Here is a 25,676-nt window from a genome sequence, read left to right as displayed (position 1 = left end):
GAGGTTAGACCCCTGGGGAACACCACAGGTAGAGAGGAAGATAGATGATGGGAAGGACCCAGGTTGGACCTGGGAGGGTCGATCAGAGAGGAAAGAGGTCAGCCAGACCAGAGCCTGATCGGTGATGCCTGGGTTATCACGGACGATACTGTTACCGAACTGACCCTTTTAAGAAAGGGTCGGTGACCCAGTACTTAAAAAAACATTATTTCCTGGATGCAAGAAATAGTGAATGGAGAACGGAACAGCCCAGGAAGGATAGTGAACCAGTCAAACAGTGAGTCTGGGACTCGCACACATGAGAGGATATACAACGCCCTGGAAGGAAAGTAAACCAGGCAGGGTGCGAGTCTGGGACCCACACTCAAGTGTGATACCCTGGCAGGAGAGTAAACCAGGGGTAGGAAAAGTATTGGAAAACATTGCAAAAACTTGGGGGTGAAAACCCCTCCTTGAAATAGTGGAACAGTGACAATCCATGGAAAAGGGAAGAACCATACCCCTTTAGGGATAACTGAGATCCGGAGAGTGAGAGATTGAAACATTCAAAAGAACTGTGTGCTTAAGGGAGACTCGAGGGAGGAGTCTTCCCCCTTGAAACTTTGAAGTAAAATCTTGTATGAAAGGAGAAACACAGGGGAAGTCTTGCCCCCCTGTGAAGCAATGGAACATTAACTCTTTCCAGAAGTATCAGATAGACAGTGAAAGACCAGAAGAAATGTAGGGGAAGGGAAGACCCTTTTTTCCTGGTGGAACTTTATTCCTTTTCTTTTCTGCACTTTAGACCTTTGTTTTGGAACTTTGAAAGAAAGCTATAAGTGTATATCTTACAGAACTCCCAGAGTTGCACATTACATTGAGTTTTGCGTGTAAGGGTCAGTTTAGGGTTTTTGGACACAGGACTGAGGACGCTTTTCAGTTGAACATTCAGACCTAGACGGCCCTTAGTTTTGTTGAGGCAGGGAAACCCCTGATAGAGTTAGGGTGAGGTAGGAATTTCTCCTAAACCTTTCTTTATTTCATCTTAATATGTCTATGACCAAACACATGAGGCCACAGTGTCCGACTCTTACCCTTGATCCCTTACAATAACCTATAAAAAAAAAAGAATGATGCAACAATTTACCTTTTTAAATCCTACATCAAAGTTTGTTTGAAATGAAATACATTTAGTCTCAGTGCAAATTCTTTTCAAGCAGCATGTTTAATGAATGAGCTCTTGTTGATGGTGCTATTGCTTTCTCAATCAACAATTCATTAGAAGCCTTTCAGTAACCAAAAATATGCCTTTATCTCGTTTGTCCTTTCACAAAAGTAAAAACCTTATGATAATGTACCTTAAGCTATGATGAGAACATAAGAAAACGACTCCTGTTGTTCTAGGCTTCAGGTTAAACAAATTGCTCCAACATATTTCACATTTCTCTCCCATTGACTTGCGAAACCGTAATGCATCTTTTGTGGAGCTTAAACTTCTACCGCCCAAAATAGGTATCGGACACGATCTCTTTAAGGAAGGAAAGTGTAGTTATCTTTTAGCAAAATACAGTAGTAACACATTGGCTAGTATTATCATTGCTCTAAGAGTTTTTACATTTCTCCATTGGTAGCGTACCCAAACAGAATTTTAAATTCAGGTGTTTGGCTCTGAAAAGCTCAATCTCGTTTAGATGCGCACAGTGCTGCAGATAAGATTTGGAGCTAGGAGGATTTTACTCCCTATTTTTTTTGAAGTTGTGAGTAAAATGATTTTTAGGGAGAAAAATGTAAGTTCAACTCCCAATAGGAGTATTTTATAAGCGAGTAAAAATATATTTTAACTGGAAAACATAAAATGTTTTTGTAATAATTATTTCTTTCCACCTAGTTAATCATGCACATTTAAAGATGCACGTTTATTATGATTACTGCCCGATTGGAAGAAGTTGTTTCTTCCTGTGGTACCATGTGTACTGGTCCAAACATATCCATGGAGTTATGTTGCTGAAAGCAGGGACACAAGATGGCCTCTGTTTCCCACCTTTGTTGGGAGTATTTTTACTCCCTAATTTTAATTTTTGGGAGTATTTGCATATTTTTAGGAAGCAAGTGTCCGATGCACCTCTTATCTGTAGGGCTGGATGCGCGCCAAAGCCTTGAAACACTTTTACATCTATCTGTGTTTTAGAGCGGCTTCCACATCTTTGTATTGTGTTTAGGAGTACGCAATTCGAATAAGCTGCCTCTACCACTGACATAATTTGATTGCCCAGACCAGTTCGATTTTCATATAGAGAACTCAAGTTAAATTATTCAATACCTTGCGTCTAATCCATTGCCATGATGCACCGCTAGCTAACACGTTGTGAGCTTGTTTCTATTGGGGGACCAATACATCTGTTAACCACAGTCAAGCCAGTATAAATCTGGCTTAAGACGAGCAATATGAGCAATATCGCGAATACCCTGTTTCAATTTAAGAGCTCGACTAGGAGCGAACATCTTTTTCAAGAAGATGTTTTCACAACGCACCAGATTATCTAATCTTTGATGACCACAAAGTGCAACTGTCTGCCCTATTGCCTTGTACACATCAATGGTCTGAAATCGCTCTGCTACCAAACCTTTTAGAAAAACGTAATATAACGCATGATTTTCTCTTAAGCATTAATTCGTTTTTAGCGAGGTGGGCATTACAATAACCATTTCTGCTCAGCTTAATTGGCAAATAATCCTTTTTTAATTTTTTTTGTTACTGCTTTGATGTCTTTTCCATTTAAAGTTAGGTGGCTAGTTAATCGTTTTTGGGAGCGACAGACCATGGAATTAGTTTTCTTTGGATTTATGATAGGATTGAGCCCCTTTTGTATTGCATAGTTTCTGCAAGACTTCAAATTTCTTTTGGAGACCCTTTGGCATCTTGGGTATACCATTGGCGAACATTAGAAGTGGATGTTTTGTTACTGCGGTTAGATGCATCCCTCTTTAGCTATTACGATGGCCATAGAATTTAAAGTGAGAAAAGTAATGGCTATATTATGCTAAGCTGCCATCCCCCACTTCTATTGTTTGTTCGAACTTTCTTATTAATAACAAGGTACTATTTCCTTTTCAATGATGTTCACATGATACAATGTGCCAACATGAACTATTCTTGGCAGTGCTGTGTGGAATGCTGTAATGGGTATGGGGCGGTGTTACTTCCTCCCCACTTCCAACGGTCCAAAAAAGTGATAGATCTGTCCCAGAGCAGCTCTGAAAGCCCCGGCCAGTGGGTGGGGCATTCTTGCCACTCATATTGGATAGAACTCTCTGGCTGTGCTGATTGGCTGGAAATGCCCTGCTTTTCAACTAAACGTAGTTGCTGTAATGTGTACTCTACACTGTTGAAATACTTGGCATTTCTAACCAGTCCACCTACCTACCTGATTGCACTGAACGGTTCGCATGGAAATGACTGGTGAAATGCCATGCACACAGTATACTTCTCCCTGGTAATTCCGTAATCTATCAATTTAGGGGGCTTCAATCTGCATCAACTGCAGCCTACATTACTCGCCTCGAGACAGAGCAGGCCTTTATAGCCGACATTTTGCACCGTCAACCTATTTCCTGCTGGTATTCTTTCTGGCGGTCAGAAGACTGTTTTACAACATTTTTGTTGAAGCATATATTTTCTTTGAGTAACTACCTGAAGCTCGAGTGCCTGGCATACTTCAAAAAGACCCTTTGATCAGAAGGCACGGGTCCTTGCTTTAACAACCTGTCCAGACTTGCTACGGTCCCCATGTCAGCACTCAAATGAGGCTCTTGGAGCTTTGGGCTAGTAATGGAGAGTATCTTTGTCTTCGAGGGTCCACAGTACAAACATATCTGCCACACTCCCCCTCCGGTGGGAAGGCCCCATACCTTGGCTTTGTCACAAATTCTTATCATAGGGCATTTTCGACCTGTGTACATGTCAAGGCAGTAACCAGTAGATGGGCTGTTTGGCCTTATATCAGAAGAACCTGTTTTTGTGGTGCCGTTGAAACCTTGGCTCACTTGGTGATCTTTTGTTTTTTTGTCTTATATATAAAGACTTACAGAAACAGTATTTTTATGATCTTCTGAAGTGTGCTGGCTTTTGCCAGTGACAACCTGCATGTCTTTTTTTTTTAAAAAACAAGTTTTATACATTTTTAGAGACAGACATCCGGCAAAGCAAAATCATTAAGCGAAGACCTTGAGTTCATGTACAGTTCAAGAAAGACACCACCGCCAGACCTTCATTCACATGTGAACCTATCGCCCCCCACAACCCTGACTGTGATTTCCCTTGACCTTATCCCACCAGGGCCTCACAGCAACGGTTGGTGCCTGTATAGTTGTGACTTAGTGCCCCATAGTAGGAGTGCTGCATGTAATTTAATAAAGGGAATCCATATTGCAACATAGGATTTGTATGTCCCTGTGGCTAGCGCTGTAATTTTTTCCGTCACATGAATCTCCCATATTTCCAGTTATGAGCGAGTGAGATCTTGGCAGCCAGTGGGAGATAGGAGTGTAGCTTTGGGGTTTTTCCCGCTTAGTGGAAATCCCCTCCTCTCCATTGTCACCCAGGAGCACCACTAAGGAATCCCAAGGAAGAGATATCTTTAGCATGGTTTTAATGTGATTGAGCACTTTCTTTCAAAATAGTTGGGCCCTGGGATATAGCCACCACATATGGAAGTAGGTATCCTGGCCTCTGTACCGCCTCCAGCAGCTGTCTGGATAGTCATGGTACATGTGATGGAGTTTGTGTGGGTCTAGGTACCATCTATAGCAAAGTTTCAGTTGGCACTCCTTGTCTGTGGTGCACTTGGAGACTTTGTGGTTATTCCCCAAAAGCAGCGCCAGGAATCCTCATCAGTGCGGGCCCCAAGTTGCGTGCCCAGCTGCAAATATAAGGCAAACATTCCTGTGGGTCATAGCAATCGAGCAGGTTGTAAAACACAGGTTCTCCTCTTACTGCGCCCACCAAGGCATTGAGGTCTCTAGTATCCCTCTGTTTAATCATGGGCTGACTAGCCCAGTGGTGCATCTGAGAGTACCAGAATATTTCCGTCTCTTGTAGGGAGAACCCCTCTTTGCATTCAGCAAATGCGAGTGGGGACCCATCCTGGTATAGGTGTCTCACCAGCTTCCCATTGTTACTAGGATGTCACTAGTGCATTCAAATGTGTTTTTTTTTTTTTCTTTTTTTTTTCTTTTCCTTTTTTACACCATGCATGGAAAAGGGGTTATGCTTGATGGATTAACTTTGATATTGCCATGTGATTACCATGAGTTTTTTTTCTCTTACACCTTATTGTGCTATTGGGGTGTGTCATTATTTTAACAATGGAGTTTTTTGATGATGATTTTATTTATTTTTCTATGCTTTGTGTGTTTTATGGATTATTATATAGCCGAAACAAACAACAGTAATCTCTCTGCCAATTTTTTGTAGTTTAGTGTAGGGTAAAGTTAGATGTGAGGAGGGTGGGATCTAATTGCAGTATATTAGAGAGCTCTGTCCAATTTTTAACAAGAACAAGCCATACTTGGGAATTAGATGAGTGTTTAAGTTGGCAATGTTTCTGCATCTATATATGGGCCCCTGAAGATTCTGTGGTTATTATCGTACTAATCCACAAGACTGTTTGTTTGTTTAAAAACGATTTTTATGTTGAATATTTTTCTCTGTGGCTGTTGCAACTGAATTTCTCTTATTTCCCTGTTCAGGGGATGGGAGAGGCTAACGCACAGCTAGGCAATAGGATTTCCTGCAAGCTTTCCTTGACTCTCCTAGTGGTAGACATGGCTGAGCAGTCCGACAAAGTCCCCTGTCTGACTTTTCTGGTGGATACTGGTGTTACAAAGAGGGTTGGGACCACTGCAAGCCATGTGATGCCATGGCTACCCCGACCCTGCCGTGCTTGGGAGGGTGCAGCTCATTACATTGCAGCTTTAGAAGCTCCTGTGAATTGATGAGCTGTGATGAATCCCGCGGAACCCTCCCTAAACCCCTGCCTAAAGTCTCCTCCCAGGTGGCCAGAGAAAGGCAGACTCTTCCTAATCCTGCCCTTGGTGGAAGTCTACTGCGGGAGGATCACCTGGGAGGACACAAGGCCCAGGGTGGTGAGGAGATCCATTGGGATGAGACGCAGCATTTATCTTGAAAAGGGAAGAGCCTTTTAAAGGTACCAAGACATGTTATGGCTTATTGTTGTTATGAAGTAGCTAAACCCAACATTAAGCTTTATGACGTGGGTAAAGCTGGTGTGACATATTTAAATACCCCAAGGAAGGAAAGACCACTTGTGACTCCTAAGGTTAAAGATCCCCCTTTCTCCCAGAGGTACAGTGACAGGAAACGTATACATAATGGCTTGAGTAAACTGCCTTATCCTTTTCAATTAAACTCCTGTGATATTTCCTTAAAGGTATATAAATGAAATAAATCTGCCTTTTAAAATTAAAAAGCTGACAAAGCCTAATTCTAGTGATTGGGACTACAAGTCCCATAATTCCCTATACTTGGATGAGGAAGAGGACTGTAGAGCAATGTTGCAGGAGTAGTCGGCCTGTTCAGCCTAATGACTCGCACCTAAGGGAAGCAGAGATGCTTAAAAGGACCCCTAAGCTCCAGGTCATGAGATGCAGATGGAGCTGCAGTTGGAGTTGTCGAAAGCAGTAGCAGCAGCAGCAGAAGCAGAGCACAGTGTTTGCAATCCAAGCAGAAGTGGTTGAGACAAAGGACTGCCAGGACTTACACCAAGCAGATTTCAGCTGCCTGTTCTGAGAGGGTCCTGTTTCGCCAAATACAAGTGCAGAAGTTGCTTAGCGGAAGGCGTGACTGAAGACTGCTTTTCCACATGTGGACCTAATTGCAGAGATTGTGCAGCGGAAAGCGTGCTGGAGACCGTGGACGAGATTGTTGTGCAGCTGAGGGTCCCAGGAGCGAGAAGAGCTCCTTGACTGTGTGGCAGGACCGAAGACTCCTTCGCCGAGGAAGGGTGTGTGTCAAGAGGAGGCCTGAAGGAGCCCATGCACTGCAGAACGCGAAGGGATTAAGACAGAAGCCAGGGAGCGTTGCCAAGCATTCTGGTTCCTTGCGCGAACAAAGGCAGGCAACTGTATCCAAGTAGAATCACTTGCGTGTTAGTGGAAGTTATATTCGTGACCGTAGATTAGCAGACAATGAGAAGTCTGAACAGAAGCACTCGTGTATCAGCGAACATTATTAATTTCACTTGTGTAAGAGTAAAATGCTTTAAAGATGTTGATTGAATACTAAAACCCTTGACAACCAATGAGACTGGTAGCGTGACCCTAAAGGGATTCTAAAGTAAAGGCTAACATAAGAATCAATTGTGAAGCAGTCAAAAACAATGTGACAATGAAGTTGAGTGACTAAACATTATTTAATGTGAGTTCAGGGAACAAGCATTTCCCAAGCCGAGAGTGGAACAAGCATTACCCAAGCCAAAGAGTGGTGCAAGCATTGCCCAGACCAAGAGAGATACAAGCATTGCCAGAGCCAAAGTTGGCCAGATATTGTTTAAACTAAGAGACTAACAGCATAGCCTGCATTTAAGCACCTCTGGTTTGCAGGAAACAAAAAGGTGAATGCAAGGCTGTAAGGAGAAGCCCTGAAGGTTGATAGAACTCTCATTACCAAAGCCATCAGGAAAAGGTGCAATTATATCCTTAAGCGCATTTTGGTTGTTAATGCGGCAGATAGACAATGAGTCTGCCCTTCTGAAAGGTGAATGTTCAGAGGAAGAGTGCCTTGCTTACTTGGAATTGCTGAGGGGCACTAAATTGGATATTGTCTTTTCTGACAAGGTGTTCCAAGTTACAAAAGTACAAACAGTTGAAGCTGTGATAAAGCTTTTGGCTGTCAGCAGATTTTAAACTTCCAAGCTTAATTGAATGTGGAACACCTTGGGACAGGCAAGTAGAACCTCATGGTGAACTTTTGCAGAAGTTGACCTGGTATAAGAGTTAGCCAGGTAGAAGCGGTAGTGCTGTAAAGTCATCCTGACAAGATATAAACTGAGCTACATAATGCTGCTAAGAGACTAAAAGAATGCTGTCAAAAAGCTGTATTTATTTTCCCTTGCCATGGGTTGTGTTTCTTTGAATCTGACAATGAACTGTATTTCCTCTTTGACATTTCTAAATTGTGGTAAAGCATTGTGTCCCAGAAAATCATTGATACTATTTGATGAAGTGGAAATTAGTACTCCAGGAAGGACAGAAATCTTTCTGTTGGTTGAACATTGAACTTTCTTTTGACACAGTGAAGGAGCCAAGAATTGGATTTAAACTTTGTGAACTCTGATTTCCTTGTTTCTATTGGAGCTGAATCTGATTTGAAAGCTGGGGATGGGCAACTCGCCCAGGTTACCAAGAGAGACTTTGAATATGTTAGTACAATTGTTGACATTATTGTGAATTGCCATATATACTCTTGTGTATGTTATGTTTAAGTGTTAGGGTCAGATATCCTTTGTTAGAGTGTTTCCTTTAGTGTTGATAGGCAGAGAAATTCTCGTTTGGGTAGGGATAGTGAGGCGTTTGATGCAATTTATGATTTAATAAAATGACATATTTTGAGAAATCATCAAAAAGTCGTCTGCCTTGCATTTCTGACCCCTCACAGGGCCCACAGAGCTGGTAGCGACTGCCTCCTCGACTCACCGGCTGTGATGAACCGCTTGGCTTTTCTCTTTATTGGAGTCAAGGCCGATACAACGGTCACTGGAGCTTCACTCGCTCCTTCTTATCGACGTAGGCTTGCCCGTGTAACGTTTACATCTGCTGCAAGACGCTTGGGCTATTGTTTGCAGGCTCTCTTCCACAAAGGTACCGCAGACCTGGGATGAAAAGGGTTGGTCTCTCCTCGCCACCCTCTCGATTCCTGCTGCCTTTCTCCTTCTCTTGAACTGCTGTGCCTGTTAGCCGTCTCGTTGTGCTGTCTGCCGTGCTCATACTGCGTTCTCTTGCTCCACCTTTCATACCTGTGGGGAAAAGGAAGGGCTGTCAGGTGTGTGTGATTTAAGTCAATTGCCTAACTTTGCCAGACCCTTGTGTCGGGACATGTCATGTATACCGTTTTATTTCAAGTTCGTTGTCTTTTGCATCGGGAGAAAGTGTTTGTGTCTGTAAAGTAAAGAGGTAGAGTTTCTAAGTATTCTGCGTGGTAGGATGGGGGAAAAGTGTTAACTGGAATTCTAGCTTTTGTCCTTGGGGAGTCGGTGATTCCAGCAGGGTGGGTTTTGGAGGGTTTGTAGGAACTATAATTGCTGGTCACTTTCGACTGAGAGTTTGGAAAGTGACAATCCGAGGGACGGGATTGTGTTTTTGTGGGGCAATCGGAAATAGTTGGGATCGTGAAATAAACAAGGGGGATTGTAGGAACGGTAGTGTTTTGTCAATGCTGTATACTGGGTGTTCGGGAGTTGACTAGAAGGGTGTGGAAAAGAAGAACCGGGAGTATGCAGGTTTGAAATCTTAGGGTTTGGTTCTGTACGCAGGGGTCATTGGATCGAAGTAGGAGGGATGTAATGCGAGTATGTGAGGCAGATGGATTGTAGCCTATAAAGGCCTCGGATATCTCGTTCGCCTCTCGTTCTTACTCGGCATAGTACCGCTTCTCACCTGGGGCATACCGCTGAGCATAACCCTGGGTTCCCTTATCGAGGTGATCCTCCCTCGCTCGCCCATCCCCAGAGTTGGGATCTGGGAGCGCCAGCCCTCCTGTGGCCACCTAAATAAGGGATTCTCGAGGGCTGCTTGGGAGAAAACCCTCATATTTCTTACAGAGCACAGCACAAGACATTGACGTCTGCGAAGGGGAAAGGTATTCTCTCAACTGCTATGCAGAAAAAGGGTAGTGCCTTTTCTTCAGAGTCTGAAAGGCAGTTAGAGGAAGAAGGGCCACATATAAATACAGTACAGCTAGCCAGTACACAAAAGAACAGTTTGCACCTGTTCTTGGCAAGATGGACTCCATGGATTTTTATGAGCAACTTCATTAAAAGAGAAACGGGGATACATCATTGGATGTCACTCCATCATAAACAGGAAAGACCAAGCTGAAGGTGAGGGCCTCTGAGGCCAAAGGTCACCTAGCACACAATGCAGCCTGATGGCAAGGGCTGTAACACCATTCGTTTTTACAGGAGGGGAAAAGGCTCAGTCTCATCTGGGGGATGGCAAGGCTGTAACAACATTCGTTTTTACAGGAGGGGCAAAAGCGCAGTCTTTTCTGGGGCTTCCTGTGACTCAGCTCGTCCAGGCTTGCTAGCTCAGTTTGCACACATCCCAAAGGCAATCTTGGAATGCAGCCTTTACAGACAGTTCGAGCCTCCGCTCCAAGCTTGCCGATTGGACAGAGCTTGAAGCTGTGAGAAGAACCAAGGGGAAGCATGGAATACCGGCTTCTACTGTGGTTGGATCCTGCATTCTACACTTTCGTAGTGTCTTGAGAGAAGAAAACCCGCTCTAATGATAAGTGAGCAGAATCCAACAGTCCCTTTATGTTATGATGTCTGGTGCTGTCTGCAGATTGTGAAATAGCACTTGGAGAACAGGGGGCCAATGGATGTGCCTTGTCCTATGGCTGGCGTTGCAAGACTTTTGATAAAGGTTTCAACCAATGTAACATGTCTTTGATTTTTTACTTGGAGCTTGCTTCTGGTCGCAGTATGTCTGAAGCTGCTGCTTCTAAAAACGTGGACCTTTTGACATGTGCAGGTTTAGTTCTCAAGTGGGGGCGGACCGTGTACCAGGCCCTATTGTGTTCATCGCTATGGCTTAAGTGTGCATGTGTAGTTTCCCTTGTACAAGCTTTTCATCCTGTCATTCGATTTCAATGATAGGATACATTGCTCCTCGAATGTGTTCCTTTTTCTCTCCCAAGTTGATGGTTTGGAAGCAGTATACTTGTTCATGGCTGTTTTCAATGTCACATGCTTTTTGTTCTCCTGATGATTAGTTTGTACATGTCACTAAACCACTAGATGGCACAACACACCTTTACTGCTAGATCCCTTTTTTCCATTCCTTTCCATTGATTAAATCCATCATTCCCAGGAGTGAGCTTGCTTCTTCAAGTTGAAGGAAGTAATGTACCGAGACGTCATCATTAATGTGACTCGTGTGTTTTGACACCCCCAGGACCCACAATGTCAGGGGATTCGACCATTGTGCCTTTTTCTTGGAGTTTGATTATCCTGAAGTCCTGTATTCCACTGTAATGTTGGGAGTCTCTCTGGCAGTGAATGGGGTTTTGATTGCTTGCAACCACGTGTGTTCTACCAAAGGCCGTTATTTGACCATTCTTCCAGATGCTTTTTCCAGTGCATTGTATTAAAGGCCATGCTCTTGTTTGTTGGTCTATTGTACTTGCTGCTGGTTGACCCTTGCTCTTTCTCTTTCAGAAAACCTGGTGCCCAATGTTTTCCTGGAGCTCTTTTTTGTCCTTCAGCTCTTGACGTCGAGAGGGATGTCCTCCGCAGATGATGGGCAAGACGACCTTGAGTTTCCCAAGGGGTGGAAAGGTCAGTAGTGCGTTGCCATGATCTCCATTGACTTGGGCATATATCTCTTGTGTATAGGTTGCCAGCGTTCTTAATGTCTCTATATGCTCCAGTTAGCTTGTGAAATGACCTTTCTCAATCTTGCGAGAGTCGTGTGCATTGTCATTGAGTTTGTTTTCTATCTTTAAATCATCTATTCACCTGGTCCCTGCAGCTGGGTACCTGGCCTTCGTTCTTTATGGCTCTCTCGATTTGTGACTTTTTTATGCACTTCAAGTGGATGGTGTGCTGACCTCCTCTTGAAGCCTACCCATGGATATTGCCTACTCTGCCCCTTTCCTGGTCCTCTCTGTCACCTTTGCAGTTCTAATTCTATCCCATTTCTGTTTAGTGCTCCGTTCCACATTCCTCACATTTCTAAGTGCTGTAATCATATTTGTAGTCGGTCCTAACTGGGTTTGAAAATGTGACTGCAAGTTGCTCACAGAAGTCCAAATGGAGAGCTTAATTGGCTGAGTGTTTTACTGGCATGTAATAGTTATTTTGAAGCTAAGAATGTGGGTGTAGTATACAAAAAAAACCCATGTGTGGGGAAACCTTTCTTCTTCGTGAGATCTTCATGAATATTTCCAAACACTGTCTCTTCTTACAGGTGTGATCTTGGAGCCCATTTTAACAACCGAGAGAAAACCCTTTTATGGAAACAGATAAATATTATAACCTTGCATATTTCTTACTTAACTCCTTCGCCATCCGTGGTAATTTAAATCTGTTTATCAATATGTAATGTGGGCCATCGCGAGACATGAGACACACGCTGCACCTCGCTGACGCCGCAGAAATCTGACATAGCAGCTGGGACTGGACTGTCCCTTTCAGGGTAGGTCCAAGCCAGAGTTGCATATGGTTTCTGTCATCCTGCTCGTCCGCCTTTCCAACTGGTTGAACTATCCTGCGCCCGCAGGCGGGGGGGGGGGGGGGGGGGGGGGGGGGGTCAGGAAAACATATATATATTTTTTTTAACCCTGTCACTTCAAACATTTTAATTTGCAGTGCGTGGACCCGGCACGCTGGCACCACTTATCTACCAAATTCGTCCACCACCTCGGCCCTAAGATCCTGAGTAAAGGGGTGTGTGGGTGGTTAGCTGCCCCTCTGTGGTGCCTCCCTTTTGGAAGCGTTGCTGACTTTTTCGGTCCTATTTTTAGGATGTTTTGGCCGCCCATTTTACTAAATTTCCATTTTTTATATACTTCATTAACCTGTGTCTCCCTCTGTCCTATACCGTACACTAGTGTATTTAGCCAATGCATCCTAAGTAGAAAGCAATTCTCTGCTGCAACACATATCACACCTATGTCCAAGCCCTGACCCATTCCCTGGTGAGAACATTCTGGGAAAGTGCCAGGACTCCCAAGTGGGAAAACGCGAATACCCTATGTGGGAGAGCAACTGGGGACATCGGTACCTTGTTCCCAGATTACCTTTTGGCCGCTGATAAGGTAATATTGGCCCCTGGAAGATGCGCTAAAACCTCAGATAAGTACAGTCTTGTTTGCCATGTTAAATCCCCATCACAGAAGGGCTCATTACCAAAGCCACTTACTCCCTCCACAGGCCCAGTACATTTGCTCCGGTATTGATTGTGTCTGAATTGGTACCATTTGTACTGGTCAAAAACGGGCACAGAAATGAAAGTTGGCCCTTATTTCGGTATCAAAAAAGCATAAAAGCCAACATAGGCGCTTGTCGGTACCGGCTGAGATCTCTTCCCCTGAGGAATCTGATCCCATAGATCTAATGGCAAATACTGCAGATCTATTTACTGTGCCTCCAACAGAATTATTTAACAATCCTAGCAGGATCCTCCTGAAAAAAGGTCCGATTCTGAGCCTCAACCTCCTTTTGCACTGTGCAAGTTTTTGAGGCCAGATATTTTTAACATTTGCAACATCCGATCCAATAGAAGTCTGTGTGTATAATGATTCATTTATTTCTGTGATGTGATCAGAGAAAAACATCTTATTTCAGAGCCATCAGACTCTGTGTTAAATAGGATAGCCGTGATATTTTTGCAGGGGGAAAAAAGTGAGAAATGACCTAATTTTTTGGACCGAAAAATGAAAATTACTTTTTGCTTTTTATAAACTTTTTTTTTTTATAATGCAGGATTTTGCTCTTGTGGACAACCTACCGATTTAGGCCTGGGGTGTCGCAGCCACCAAGGAAAACGGGGAACTCCATGCATTTCTGAATAGAAGACACCCATGGGAATCCACAGAGCTATGACTTGCGCGAATAGCCCTAGAATTTATTACCCACAAGCCCTGGCAAAGTCCAAAATGTAGGGAAAAACACAATTCAGACATTTGCCTCCAGGAAACCACAGAAACACGCTGCCAATAGCATGTGTCCTACCTTTCCGCTCTCCCACAGGTGTCCCAACAAAAATGGTACCTCACATGGGTGGGTGCACCTACCTGGGCGCAAAGGGAAAAGGCTAAACCATTGGTATCCAAAAGGGTTTCGGGAGAGCAAAGTTTGCAGGATTTTGCTCTTGTGGACCAACCTACAGATTTGGGCCTGGGGTGTCGCAGCCACCAAGGAAAACTGGGAACCCTGTGCATTTCTGAATAGAAGACACCCATGGGAATCCACAGAGGTCGTCTGACTTGTGCGAATCGCCGTAGAATGTATTACCCACAAGCACCGGTAAAGTCCACAATTTAGGGGATAAATCACAATTTTCGGACATTAGTCAACAGGAAAGCACTGCAACACGCGGCCAACAACACATGTCCTACCTTCCCACGTTCCCACAGGTGTCTCGACAAAAACGCTGCCTCGGGTGGGTGCACCTGTTCGGACAAACTCCCAAGTATGCCAGAGGACCACTAGGAGTTTGCGGACTCTCGGAAGGCCCAACACCTTCCACAGGAGGAACGCAAGACTCTGTCAAATGGCAAGTTCAAAATGCGGTTTATTACAGCAGAAAACCGGGATCGGTACAAGGACAGAAGAAATCTGTGGACGTCTCTACGTTCCTTGGCTTGCAGGCCAGTTTTGACCTAAAATTGCATCGGAGTGACATCATAACCTGGGGCCTGTATTGCTTGTCAGGAGCCTAATAAACGATATAATTGCTTATATGTGTTATTCTACTGGCTCTCACATGTCTGGTGGCTGGCCTGGTCCATCCTCAAGTCACTATCTCTAACAATGTTGCAGTGTGAGGGTATTACCATTTGGTTTTTGACCGTTGCTACCCACCACTAAGATACTGAACTGTAATTGGCTAGAGCTGACGTCCCCAGGCCTTGGATCCGCAAGGGCGCTCAGCTCTTGGTGTACCTTCTCAAGGTAATGAAATGACTGTGTCTGCATTGTGTATGGTAACCCAGCCAGACCTCCAGATGGTCGGGGTGATGTCCGTGGCCATGGGCACCCATCTCCCATGTGGGTCGACCATCCCCAGCCTGGAGCTCTGGCTGGGCTGCGTTACAGCTTTTCCCTCCAGGAAGGGACGGGGACCCTGCCAGACTCCCCGGGACAGCCCTTGAGCTTGGGTGCTGTACACCCAAATCTGAGACAGGCACCCAAGCCCGGTGACATCACCCACGATCATCCTGGAGCTCTGGCTGGAATGCATTACAGAATTTCCCTCTGGAAAAGGATGGGGACCCTGCCGGGGCTCCCTGGGACGGCTGCTGTGCTTCGAGACAGTAGACACTCGTGTTGAGACGGATGCCCAAGGCCGGGGACATCACCTCCAACCGTCCCGCTGGAGTTCTGGTTGGGCTGTGTTGCAGCTTCTCCCTCCGGGGAGGTATTGGCACACTGCCAGGGCTCTCTGGTGGGGAAAATCTGTAACACAGGCCAGACACAGCTCCAGGATGGTCGGCGGTGATGTCCCTGGCTTTGGGCGGCTGTCTCCCATATGGGGCAATCACCCCCAAATGCAGCAGCAGTCCCAGGGAGCCCCTGGCAGGGTCCCTGTCCCTTCCCCGAGGGAAATTCTGTAATGCAGCCCAGCCAGAGCTTCAGGATGGTCGGGGTGATGTCCCTGGCCCTAGGCGGCTGTCTCCAATGTGCAGAAGACCATCCCCAAGCACAGCGGCAGTCCCAGGGAACCCTGGCACGGTCCCCGACCTTTCCCGGAGGGAGAAGCTATAACGCAGGCCAGCCAGAGCTCCAGGATAGTCGGGGGTGGGGAGGGGGGGGAGAGGAATGTCGGAGAAACAGGTGCAGCATACAGAATAGACATTATTTGCAATATAATACACTTATCATGACCATGATCTGCCGTCTCTCCATCCCCCTGATCCCTCACCCCTCATCCAGCACGTAGCCCATAAAACATCCTAGAACAGTTGGAGGCAGCAGCCCCTCTCTACCCTTCCCCTCAATCGTCCCCTCTATAATTTTGGTTAACTGCCATATTGAGCAAAAAAGGGTAGCCACATCTCTGATCCTCACCCTGAACTGTGTCATGTATTCCATTTCATAAATGCCCCTGACCTTCTGTAGCCATTCCTTCTCCGTGGGGGTTGTGTCCCGTTTCCAAAATTGCACCACACAGCACCTAGCTGCCACAAACATTTATGGGTCATGTGGTTCCCCTGGTCTTCCCCTTCTTGCTCATCCCACACCCCAAATAACAGCCCCCAGGGCAACAAAGTTCTTGAAATTCCTTCCACCCCCTTAATCCTTGAGGACACCTCCCCCCCCCCCCATAAGTCTGTATATGGTACATCCTCACCACAAATGGTAATAGTCTGCACTAGCACGTTGGCAACGCCAGTATCGCAAGTCCTCTCCGGGCTACATCCTGGCTAGGAGGGAGGGGGGTGGTGCCAACGGTGCAGGATCTTAATAGCCTTCATTCTATATTGGAGAGAGGCCGTAGAGTGCAAGACCCATCTAGACGTCGTGAGCCATAAATCATCCGATATTTCCCGATAGAGGTCCTTGGCCCACCGTTCCCTAGACATTGAAGCCTGGGGAAGCTCCGCCCATAACAGTATCTTGTACTGGCATTCTATACAGCCCTTTGTGTCTCTGCCTTGCAAGAGCAATGACTCAAAGGTCATAAGCTCTCTTTGCAGATTACCCCACCGCCCACCGTGGAGAGCACCCTTCAGCTGTAAATAGCAAAATGGGGAGAGTCGACCTATGTGGTGACCGTCTTCCAATGTGCCCATGGACAGGAACTCCCCCTTCTCCCACATCTCTCCTGCCCTACTGAGAACCGCCTCGTACCATTCCTGGAACTGTATGGGTTACGTTATCGGGTTCCTCAACGGGGGTGCCCAAATAGCTTAAGCGGGAGGGCCATGTCGTAATCCACCTCATTTTACTCACTTCTTTCCAGACCGTCCACAACACCTCTAGTAAGGGTACTGCAGGCCCCTACGTGGAATGTCCTTCCGGGGCACCCACAGCCATTCACCATGGGAGACTGGGGTCAGGATCAAATTGTCCATAGCCACCCACTGTTTCTCAGAATGCGGCTCTAAATGGTCGACGAGTACGCATATCTGGGTCACCTTATAGTAAGTCACTAAGTCAGGTAGTCCTACCCCCCTTCATATCTTGTGAGTGTGATAACTTTATATGCTATTCTGGGTCTCTTCCCCGCCCATAGAATCTTAAGGAGCCTACGTTTGACCAGCTCTAGGAAGGCCGCGGGGACCAGAACCGGGAGCATGTGGAACAAAAATAAAAATGTTGGTAGGACTACCATCTTAATACAGTTAAATCTGGCCATCCAAGACAGGTTAAGCCTGGTCCACCGTTCTAGATCCACTTTGATTTTCTCCCACATGGGAGGGAAGTTTTTACTGTACAGACTACCAAGGTCCCTTGGGATTTCCACCCCCAGGTAGCGGCACCCCCTCACCCCGTACCCTGAAGCCCAGTTCTGTCATATAGTCTCCAATCTGCTCCCTTCCAGGTCCCACTGGATGGACCATTGACTTATTGAGATTCACCTTGAACCCGGATAATTGCCCATATACCTCTAGTCTAGCTAGTAATTTCGGGAGGGACACCCAATGTCCTGTTATGTACAGGAGGGCATCGTCCGCGAAGAGGCTGAGTTTATACCCCCCATTCCCCATCTGAACCCCCCGGATTTGGCTGTCTGCCCTGATGTCTATTGCCCACGGTTCCATTACTAGAGCATATAGGAGAGGCGACGTGGGGCAGCCCTGCCGAGTTCTCCTTTCAAGACCCAAAGGGCCTCGATTTCTCCCCGTTTAGTACTATTTTCGCCCTTGGTCTCGAGTACAAGGCTGCTACGGAGCTTGCCCACTTCTCCCCCATTCCCACCATTGCCAGGACCCCTTGCAAAAACAACCAACTAAAACAGTCAAAAGCCTTTTCAGCATCGAGAGATGGTATCCGTGCTCCTTGTTCTCTAACCTCGGGCGAGTGGAGCACATGGAGGCTTTATCGAAGGTTATCACCCCCCTGTCTGTTCCTTAAAAAGCCTGTCTGATCGGGGTGGATCAGCTTCGTGAGGTATCTTTTGAGCCTTGTTGCCAGTACCCACGTGAAGAGCTTGGCGTCGACATTGAGATGGGAGAGGGGCCTATATGCCTGACGATATGTAGGGTCCTTCCCTGGTTTTGGTAGAACTACTATCCTTGCTTTCAGAAATGAGGGGGGACTGCACTGCTGTCACTAATGACATTAAAGACCATCGCCAGCGGGCCCGCCAGCAGTTCTTGAAATTGTTTGTAAAAATCGGCGGTGTACCCGTCCTCCCCAGGGGCTTTCCCAGCTTTCAGCTTCCCTATGGCTGTTGCAACCTCTTTGTCCGTGACGTCTGCTTCCAGTACCGCAATGGCCTCTGCATTGAGTTTCGGGATTGCCAAGCCGCAGGTATGTCCTAACTGCGTCGTCCCCGGTTTCCGACACCTTTCTATACAGCACCTCCATAGTAATCTGCAAAGCATTCAGGGATCCCTTCCTGTGGCCAGCCCAGCCCCCCCCATCTGCACCCCTAGCCCTCTCAACCCGCCTGTCTCCTCTGCTGCCCTGGACCCAGTTAGCCAGCAGCGAACCCACCTGATCCCCTTTTTCGTAATACCATTGTTTAGTATACCTAATTTTCTTGATTATCTTGCCTATTAATATAGCTTGTAGGGACTGTCTCTTATCCTGGTTGTCTTGCAGAAAATCTGTCCTATCCCGCTCTCTAGTACAGTGACAAAGAAGAAATCCTCTAAAAAGCGTGACAGATGGGTACAATAGAATGGGAGCGAGCCCAGGTGAGGATCTATCAAGACCTATCTGTCTACACCATGGATCAACGGCGCAAATGCAGAGCCCTGATGAAATGGCTCTAGGAAAAGGGCGTGTGATCGCTGGCACTTTCCCTTCTCCTTGGCGTTTGAGCTCAAAGGGTAGAATTATGTTCTACACCAGGGAGAGGAAGCAGACCACCTCCTTAAGGAACTGCAGAGTGAGGAAGCACAGCTAGAGAGGGAGAGCCAGCGCCAGCTGAGGGAATGCTTTACAAGTGCTTTTTCGCAGAGAACTCTGGGAAGGAGAGCTCGAGACATGCTAGAAAGTCAAGGGTGCGGCAAACACCGCCCCCGAAGTGAACTGTGATAAGGAAAACACGACATGTGGGACACAGTAAGCCGGCTTTGACCCCTTGGGCACACCCGCTCATCAGGAAAGAAAAGGCGAGGCCTACCGCAGGCCTCCACGTGCCCTGGTGACCTGGAGATTTCCAGGTGTCGCTACGAAGTTGGGCTTTATGCCCTGAGTGTTTTGTTTTGGTTCTTGGGGTTGTTGCTGGGGGCTAGGGAGGGAGACTAGGAGGGGAGAAGCGGGGAGGTGGGAAAGGAGAGGGGAGATCAGCACACACAGGGGAAAGGCCGCGTTGACCCTGGATAGGGCAGAGGTTCCGGGTGTAGGGAAACTTCCTAGAAAGGGAGATGGTTGAGCTAAAGGTGGCGGCCCTTAACCTTAAGGGACTCAACTCCCCAAATAAACAATCTCCGACATACAATATTTTTAGTCCCTACAGCTATCCATCTTGTTTCTACAGGAAACGCACTTTAAGCAGGCGATGGAATGACCGTTTTGGAAGGGGGCAGTGCGGCAAATGTTTTGGGCCTCTAATAGGGACCACAAAAAGGAAGTGGTGGGAATAGTGCTGGCAAGATCCTTCCACATGAAAGGGCTCGAGGTTAAGAGGGATTTGGGGGAAGATTCTTGGCGCTCAAGGGCCAGGTGGATGGAGTCACGTTTACCCTGGCCACAGTATATGCACCAAACATAGGCCAGCTCCCCTTCTTGAGAAACATCTTTGTGGCATTAGAGGAATGGTGGAGGGACACATGCTAGTTGGGGGACTTCAACCTAGTGGCCGACTCAAGGTTGGATTGGTGGTCAGCGAAAGGGGGAGCGATCAAGCAAATGGGGGAAGAGAATGGGGATTTTACAGCCCTCCTGGAGGATCACTTTTGGGTAGACGTCTGGAGGGCATCTCACTGCCAAGCAGGGGGCTACACGTTCTTCTCCCCCTCTACCCCACTCCACCTACACTAGGATAGATTTTGTACTGGTCCCAAAGGAACAGCCGAACAATATCGCCTCCCCTAGGGTAGAGACAGTTATGTCATCGGACCATGAAATGGTTACGGCATCTTGGCACTTCAATGCTAGGAGGAGGGTCGCCCCAGGATTGCAGTGTAATAATGTCCTGCTCAGGGATCCAGTTTTTAGAGATTTCCTGGGAAAAGAGATCCGCTCCTTTTCTCAGACCAACAACACAGGGGAAGTCAGCCCCAATTTAGTGTGGAAAGCTGCCAAAGCCACGATACGGGGCCTTTTGATAGCAGAGGGAGTACGAAGGTAGCGAAAGAGAAGACTCATTGAGAACAGATTGCGAGAGGAAATACGAGGGCACAGCTGAATGGGGGCATTCACAAATCTTAATGTCTTTTTAAACCGTTCACTGTGGACATCCCTCTGTCGGGTTCACCTTTGTCAACACACTGTTCATTGGGACTTAAGGCTTTGCCCCTTTCCAGCAGCATACCTCCATCGGGTTCACTCTTGCCAACTTTTGCTAATCACACAATTCCTTGAACAGTTCATACAATGCAGGATTCACTTCCTTTAGCTTTACAATCCTCTGCTTGTCAAAGACTTTCAACTGTACAGAGGATTTTACTAGACCCCTATATGACTCTGACCCCTTTGACGTGCCTTTCCCAAGAACTTCTGTTAACGGTAGTTTCAACAATAGGGTAATTGCCCAGAGTTTCTCGAGTGAGAACCCACGTGGTGCCGGATCCCTCTGTGGCTCTTTTTCCCCTTTCATATTATCAATTCTTTGTATTTTCTTCATTTAGCCATTTGCTACTTTCGTTCAACACAGTTCGGTTTCTTAGCCGCTCTCCCCTCGATTCACCGGCTGTAATGAACTGCTTGGCTTTTCTTATCTCTGTAGTCAAGGCCCGTTGCACGGTGGCAAACTTCTCTCCCCGGCTTGGTTATCAGCGGAGGAGGACCCTGTGTACCGTTGACATCTGCTGCAACACACGCTGGCTATTGTTCGCGGTCTGAGGACTCCTTCTGTTGAGGTTTCACAGGCCTGGTTTGGAAAGGGCAAGGTCGCTTCTCTCCTTGTCACCCTCTCGGTTTGCGCCATCTTACTCCTCCTCTTGAACTGCCGTGCTGAGTTAGCTCTCTCTTCGTGCGGTCTGTCTTGCTCATATTGTGCTCTCATGCTCCACCTTTTATACCTGTGGGGAAGGTAAAGGGCCGTCGGGTGTGTGTGATGCTGGTAAATTGCCTGACCCTTGTTTTGGGACATGTCGGGTAAACATCTTAGGTCTGTTGTATTTCGTGGTGTGCAAAAGTGTTTGTGTCGGAAAAGGGGCGTGGGGGTAGAGTGTTTGAGTATCCTACATGATAGGATGGGGAAAAGGTGTTGGAAGGAGGGGGATAGCGCGTCCCACCCATCAGTGTCCCACTTCCACTCCCCGAGGTCCCCCATCCAGCAGATCCTTCGGCACTGGTCCACCCCAAGGAACTGGAACCAATAGCGATGGCCGTGTCCTGGCCACCTGGATGACAGATCCCCAGGGACTAGTCAGGGAGACACCTTCAGGTTTCTCACAGGACCCTGCCGGTGCTCCCTGGGACCGCTGCTGAACGCTGGGACAGTTGACCAACAAGGGAGACAGGCGCCAAAGGCCAGGAACATCACCCCGGCCGTCCCGGAGCTCTGGCTGGCCTGCGTTACAGCTTTTCCCTCCGGGAAGGCATGGAGACCCTGCCTGGTCTCACTGGGACAGCCGTTGGACTTTGGCATGGGTGCCCAACATGGGAGACAGGTACCAAAGGCCGAGGACATCACCCCCGACCATGCAGGAGTTCTGGCTGGTCTGCATTATAGCTTTTGCCTTCGGGAAGGGATGAGCACCTTGTCGGGGCTCACTGGGGACCACTGCTGGACTAGGGGCTAGTCGTCCAACAAGGGAGACAGGCGCCCAAGGCTGGAGACCTCACCCCTGACCATCCTGCAGCTCTGGCTGGCCTGTTACAACCCCGGCAGGGTCACCATCCCTCCCCAGAGGGAAAACCTGTAACGCAGCACAGCCAGAGCTCCAGGACAGTCAGGGGTGATGTCCCCAGTTTTGGGTGCCTGTCTCCCGTGTGGGTCAACGGTCCACCTGTCCAGCGACTGTCCAGGGAGCCCCAGCAACGTCCACATCCCTCCCCTGAGGGAAAAGCTGTAACTTGGCACGACTAGAGCTTCAGGACAGCTTGGAGTGCTGCCTTTGGCCTTCGGTGCCCGACTCCCATGTGGGTCGCGCTTCGCCAAGCCCAGCTGTGGTCCCAGGGAGCACTGGCAGGGTCCCCATCCCTCCCAGGAGGGAAAAGCTGTAACGCTACATGCCAAGAGCTCCAGGACAGCGGAGGGTAGTGCCCCCAGCCTTGGGTTTCTGTTTCCCATGTCTTGGCTGTCCCCAGTGTAAGGAATTCATGGTGGCAACAGTAAAACAGACACAAGTGATCACAGTTCAAGGGTGTTTATAGAACTTTATAAAGGGTGAGGTAAACGCCTAATCTAAACCTTAATAAATAGTGTGGGATAATGTTCATCGGAAAAGAAAGAAGTGTTCTCAAAATGATAAGTCTGGATGGTATGGCTGGGGTCTCCCTTAACCCCCATTTGAGGCACGGGACAAGGCGAGACTCTCCAGCACAGCACAGTCCTTGGGCTAGCCAGCATGAGGTTCACAGTTCAGTTCAACGATATCAAAAACCGTCAGAGGCTAAGTCTCATTCTTGGTAAACGTCTCTTGCCTTAGAAGGCTAGCTGATTCAAAGAAACAAACAAAAGTTCTCTTGGTGATCTTGCACCTTGGGCGATTGCTCTTCGCCTCTAGGAGCTTCCTCCACCGGGATCCTCTTTGCCAACTGGGCCTCCCTCCATCAGGTTCACTGCAGCCTCTCTGTCGCTCTTAATTGTAAAACTGTAAATAAATAGACCAGCACAAGATCTTTGCACATTGCTCTTCGCCCCTAGGATCTCCCTCTTCCAGGCTTGGATCCCTGGGTTCTCCCTCTGCTGGGCTCGTATCTTTCTTGTACAAATAGGCCTCCCTCCATCTGGTTCACTACTGCCTTTCTTCAATACTGTATATGTATTCCTGATACAGTTCATATATTGCTCAGTTTCATCAGAAAGCAAGGTTTTCCTTCTTCCAGCTTTTTCGGCATCCCCCCATCAGGTTCACATTTGCCAATTATTACAGTTCACAATCGTAGGAGAAAGCGGGTTTCCCTTCCCCTAACTTTTCTCTGGCAACGGGTCAGAGACTTTCGATGGTACAGGGGATTTGACGTGACCCCTGTAGGACCACTCTGATCCCTCACGTCACCCTTTCCTAGGGCCTTCTGGTTGCTGTAGTTTCAAAAACAGGTCCGGGTCAGAGTTTTCCGAAGGAGCGCCCACGTGGCGCCAGACCACTCTGCACCTGGACCTCAACTGGGCTTTCTTTAAAGTTCAAACATGCACACAACTTCCTTCTTCTTGCGTTTACAATGTTGCTACTTGCAACCTTGGTTTAACACAGTTCGGTTTGATATCATCTTCCTTCGAATCGCCGGCTGTGCAGAACCCGTTGGCTTCTTTGTTCTATGGAGTCAAGGATAGTACCACGGTAGCCAGCTTGCCTCTCCGCCTGCGTTATCAATGCAGGAGGCCCCCAGGTACCAATGACATCTGTGTCATCTTCATTGCTACAGGGGAGAGAAAGGACAACATACCCTTACGAACAATAAGTGTCATTACAAGGACACGGACAATATGAAAGTCATAAGAACACTTACCAGTCAATTCTGGGGTTATGAGCCTCTAGCCACGGCATCCCTTAGATCATTTGGAACTGTGGAGCCCCAATAAGATCAAGAGATGTCCTCTCGGCGACCTTCTTGACAAATCAGCGTAACCTTTTCGGTGTGTTACCGACGCTGAGGATAGTTGTGAGCTATCCACAGCAGTAATGTTCTCCGTCTGTGGTTTGCGCCGAAGTGGGAGGCCAATTCGTGCGGCTAGGGCCTGATCGATATAGTTACCAACTGCTCCACTGTCTATATACGCCTCCAAGGCCTGCACCTTAGATGGTTGCTGGTGGTGAACTATGAGTACTGGAATGACTAGATGTGAGGTCTTAACTACTTTCTGGTTTTTGCTCGACAAGGGGACCCCTACCCTTACCGGGCACTGGAGATTTCCAGATCCGTGTTCTGTTTCTTATCTGTATTATCCGTGGCACCAACAGTTCTCCTAGGAGGTTTAGTGGGGCAATCCCGAAGGAAATGTCCTGCCTTACCACATAGTTGTTCCTGCCTCAGTTTTTATCTCTCGGCTTTAGATATAGGGGCCCATAACCCCCCGATTTGCATTGGTTCAGTGGTGTCGTGGGTCTTGCATGGATTTTCCCTGGACCTCACATAGACGGGTCTCCCTTCGGACCTAGTGCGGTTCATCTTTTGGCTCTGTAGTCTGTGATCCAGTTGTAATGTTAGGTTGATGTATTCGGCACAGGCTTCGGGAGGATTGACCACTTGAGCTAGCACATCTTTTAGTTCCCCTTGTAGTCCTTGGTAAAATAACGTAGTCCTTTTCTCCTCAGGCCAGTTGGTTTGTGCAGTAAGACAATTGAAGGTGGCTATATAGGTCAGTAAATCCTGATTCCCCTGTCTGAGGGACAACAGTTTATCTAAGGCCTGTCCCTGAGTGTGTCTTGCGAACAGTTTCTCCAATTCCTGTTGGAATTCCCCGAAGTTGTGCAGCACAGGGTCATCCTGGTTGACCAAAGGTATCGACCAGTCCGCTGCATTGCTTCCTAGATACGAAAGTACAAAAGCCACCCTAGAAGTGTCGCTCGGGAATGCCCCTGGGCAGCACAGGAAGTGCAGATGTCACTGATTCATAAATATAGCAAATTTGTTGGGATCACCCATAAACCATTCTGGTGGGGCTAGTGGTACCGCCCCTGGGAGTACTACTTAGACTGGTGGCGATGATGGTGCAGGGGTTGACACATTCCCAGGTAACGGGACCTACCCCGCATGTGATTGAAGCACCTGTCTTGCCAGATCGTTGGTTCGTTCTTGGGCAATGATTAAGTCCCTTCTTAAAGAGTTTGTCTCTTGTCTGGAGGCGTTTACTTCAGCCCGTAAATCCCCCAGCAATTGGGCCAACTGGTCGGTCTCCGAGGTATTCATAACGCCCAGGCAGAGGTTCAGAGAGGCTTCATGTTCTATTACGCTCACCTGGTCTCTGCGGGGGCGTTGGGGCACGGTTGGAGCCCTCACTGGAGTTGACTCCCTCAGACCGCTTCTCTCCCCCAACAACTGCCTCTTCATGGGCCTAGAAGGCTGAACCTGTTCCGGCGAGAGGGTGAGAGACAATGAGGCTAGTGTGGTGGAGTCGTGGTTCCCTCCGCCCTTTCGTGCCAGAATATGGTATGCAGAAGTTTACCCATGCAGGCTCACCTGATAGTATGTAAGGGCGAGCTCTCTGTCCTGCTTTCCTTCATCAGGGGTGCTGCGGATGGACCTAGTTACGTCACTGGTCCTGATTGCGGAGGTCCAGACCGG

The 25,676-nt window shown here is 47.5% G+C and overlaps 1 protein-coding gene across 2 annotated transcripts in view; it reads left to right on the top strand.

Annotated features, from left to right (window-relative positions):
* CDAN1 (codanin 1) overlaps positions 1 to 25,676 on the top strand; it is a 563,981-nt gene that overhangs the window by 135,410 nt on the left and 402,895 nt on the right. For both annotated transcript variants that reach the window (XM_069638655.1, XM_069638654.1), the window contains exon 5: positions 11,436 to 11,555. In XM_069638655.1, the coding sequence (XP_069494756.1) occupies positions 11,436 to 11,555 (120 nt within the window). The remainder of the gene's footprint in view (positions 1 to 11,435; positions 11,556 to 25,676) is intronic.

This window comes from Ambystoma mexicanum, chromosome 14 (assembly GCF_040938575.1).
Source record: "Ambystoma mexicanum isolate Mex_15411 chromosome 14, UKY_AmexF1_1, whole genome shotgun sequence".
Lineage (NCBI taxonomy): Eukaryota > Metazoa > Chordata > Amphibia > Caudata > Ambystomatidae > Ambystoma > Ambystoma mexicanum.
The sequence above is the reverse complement of the archived record's forward strand: the minus strand, read 5'-3'. Positions and strand labels throughout refer to the sequence as shown.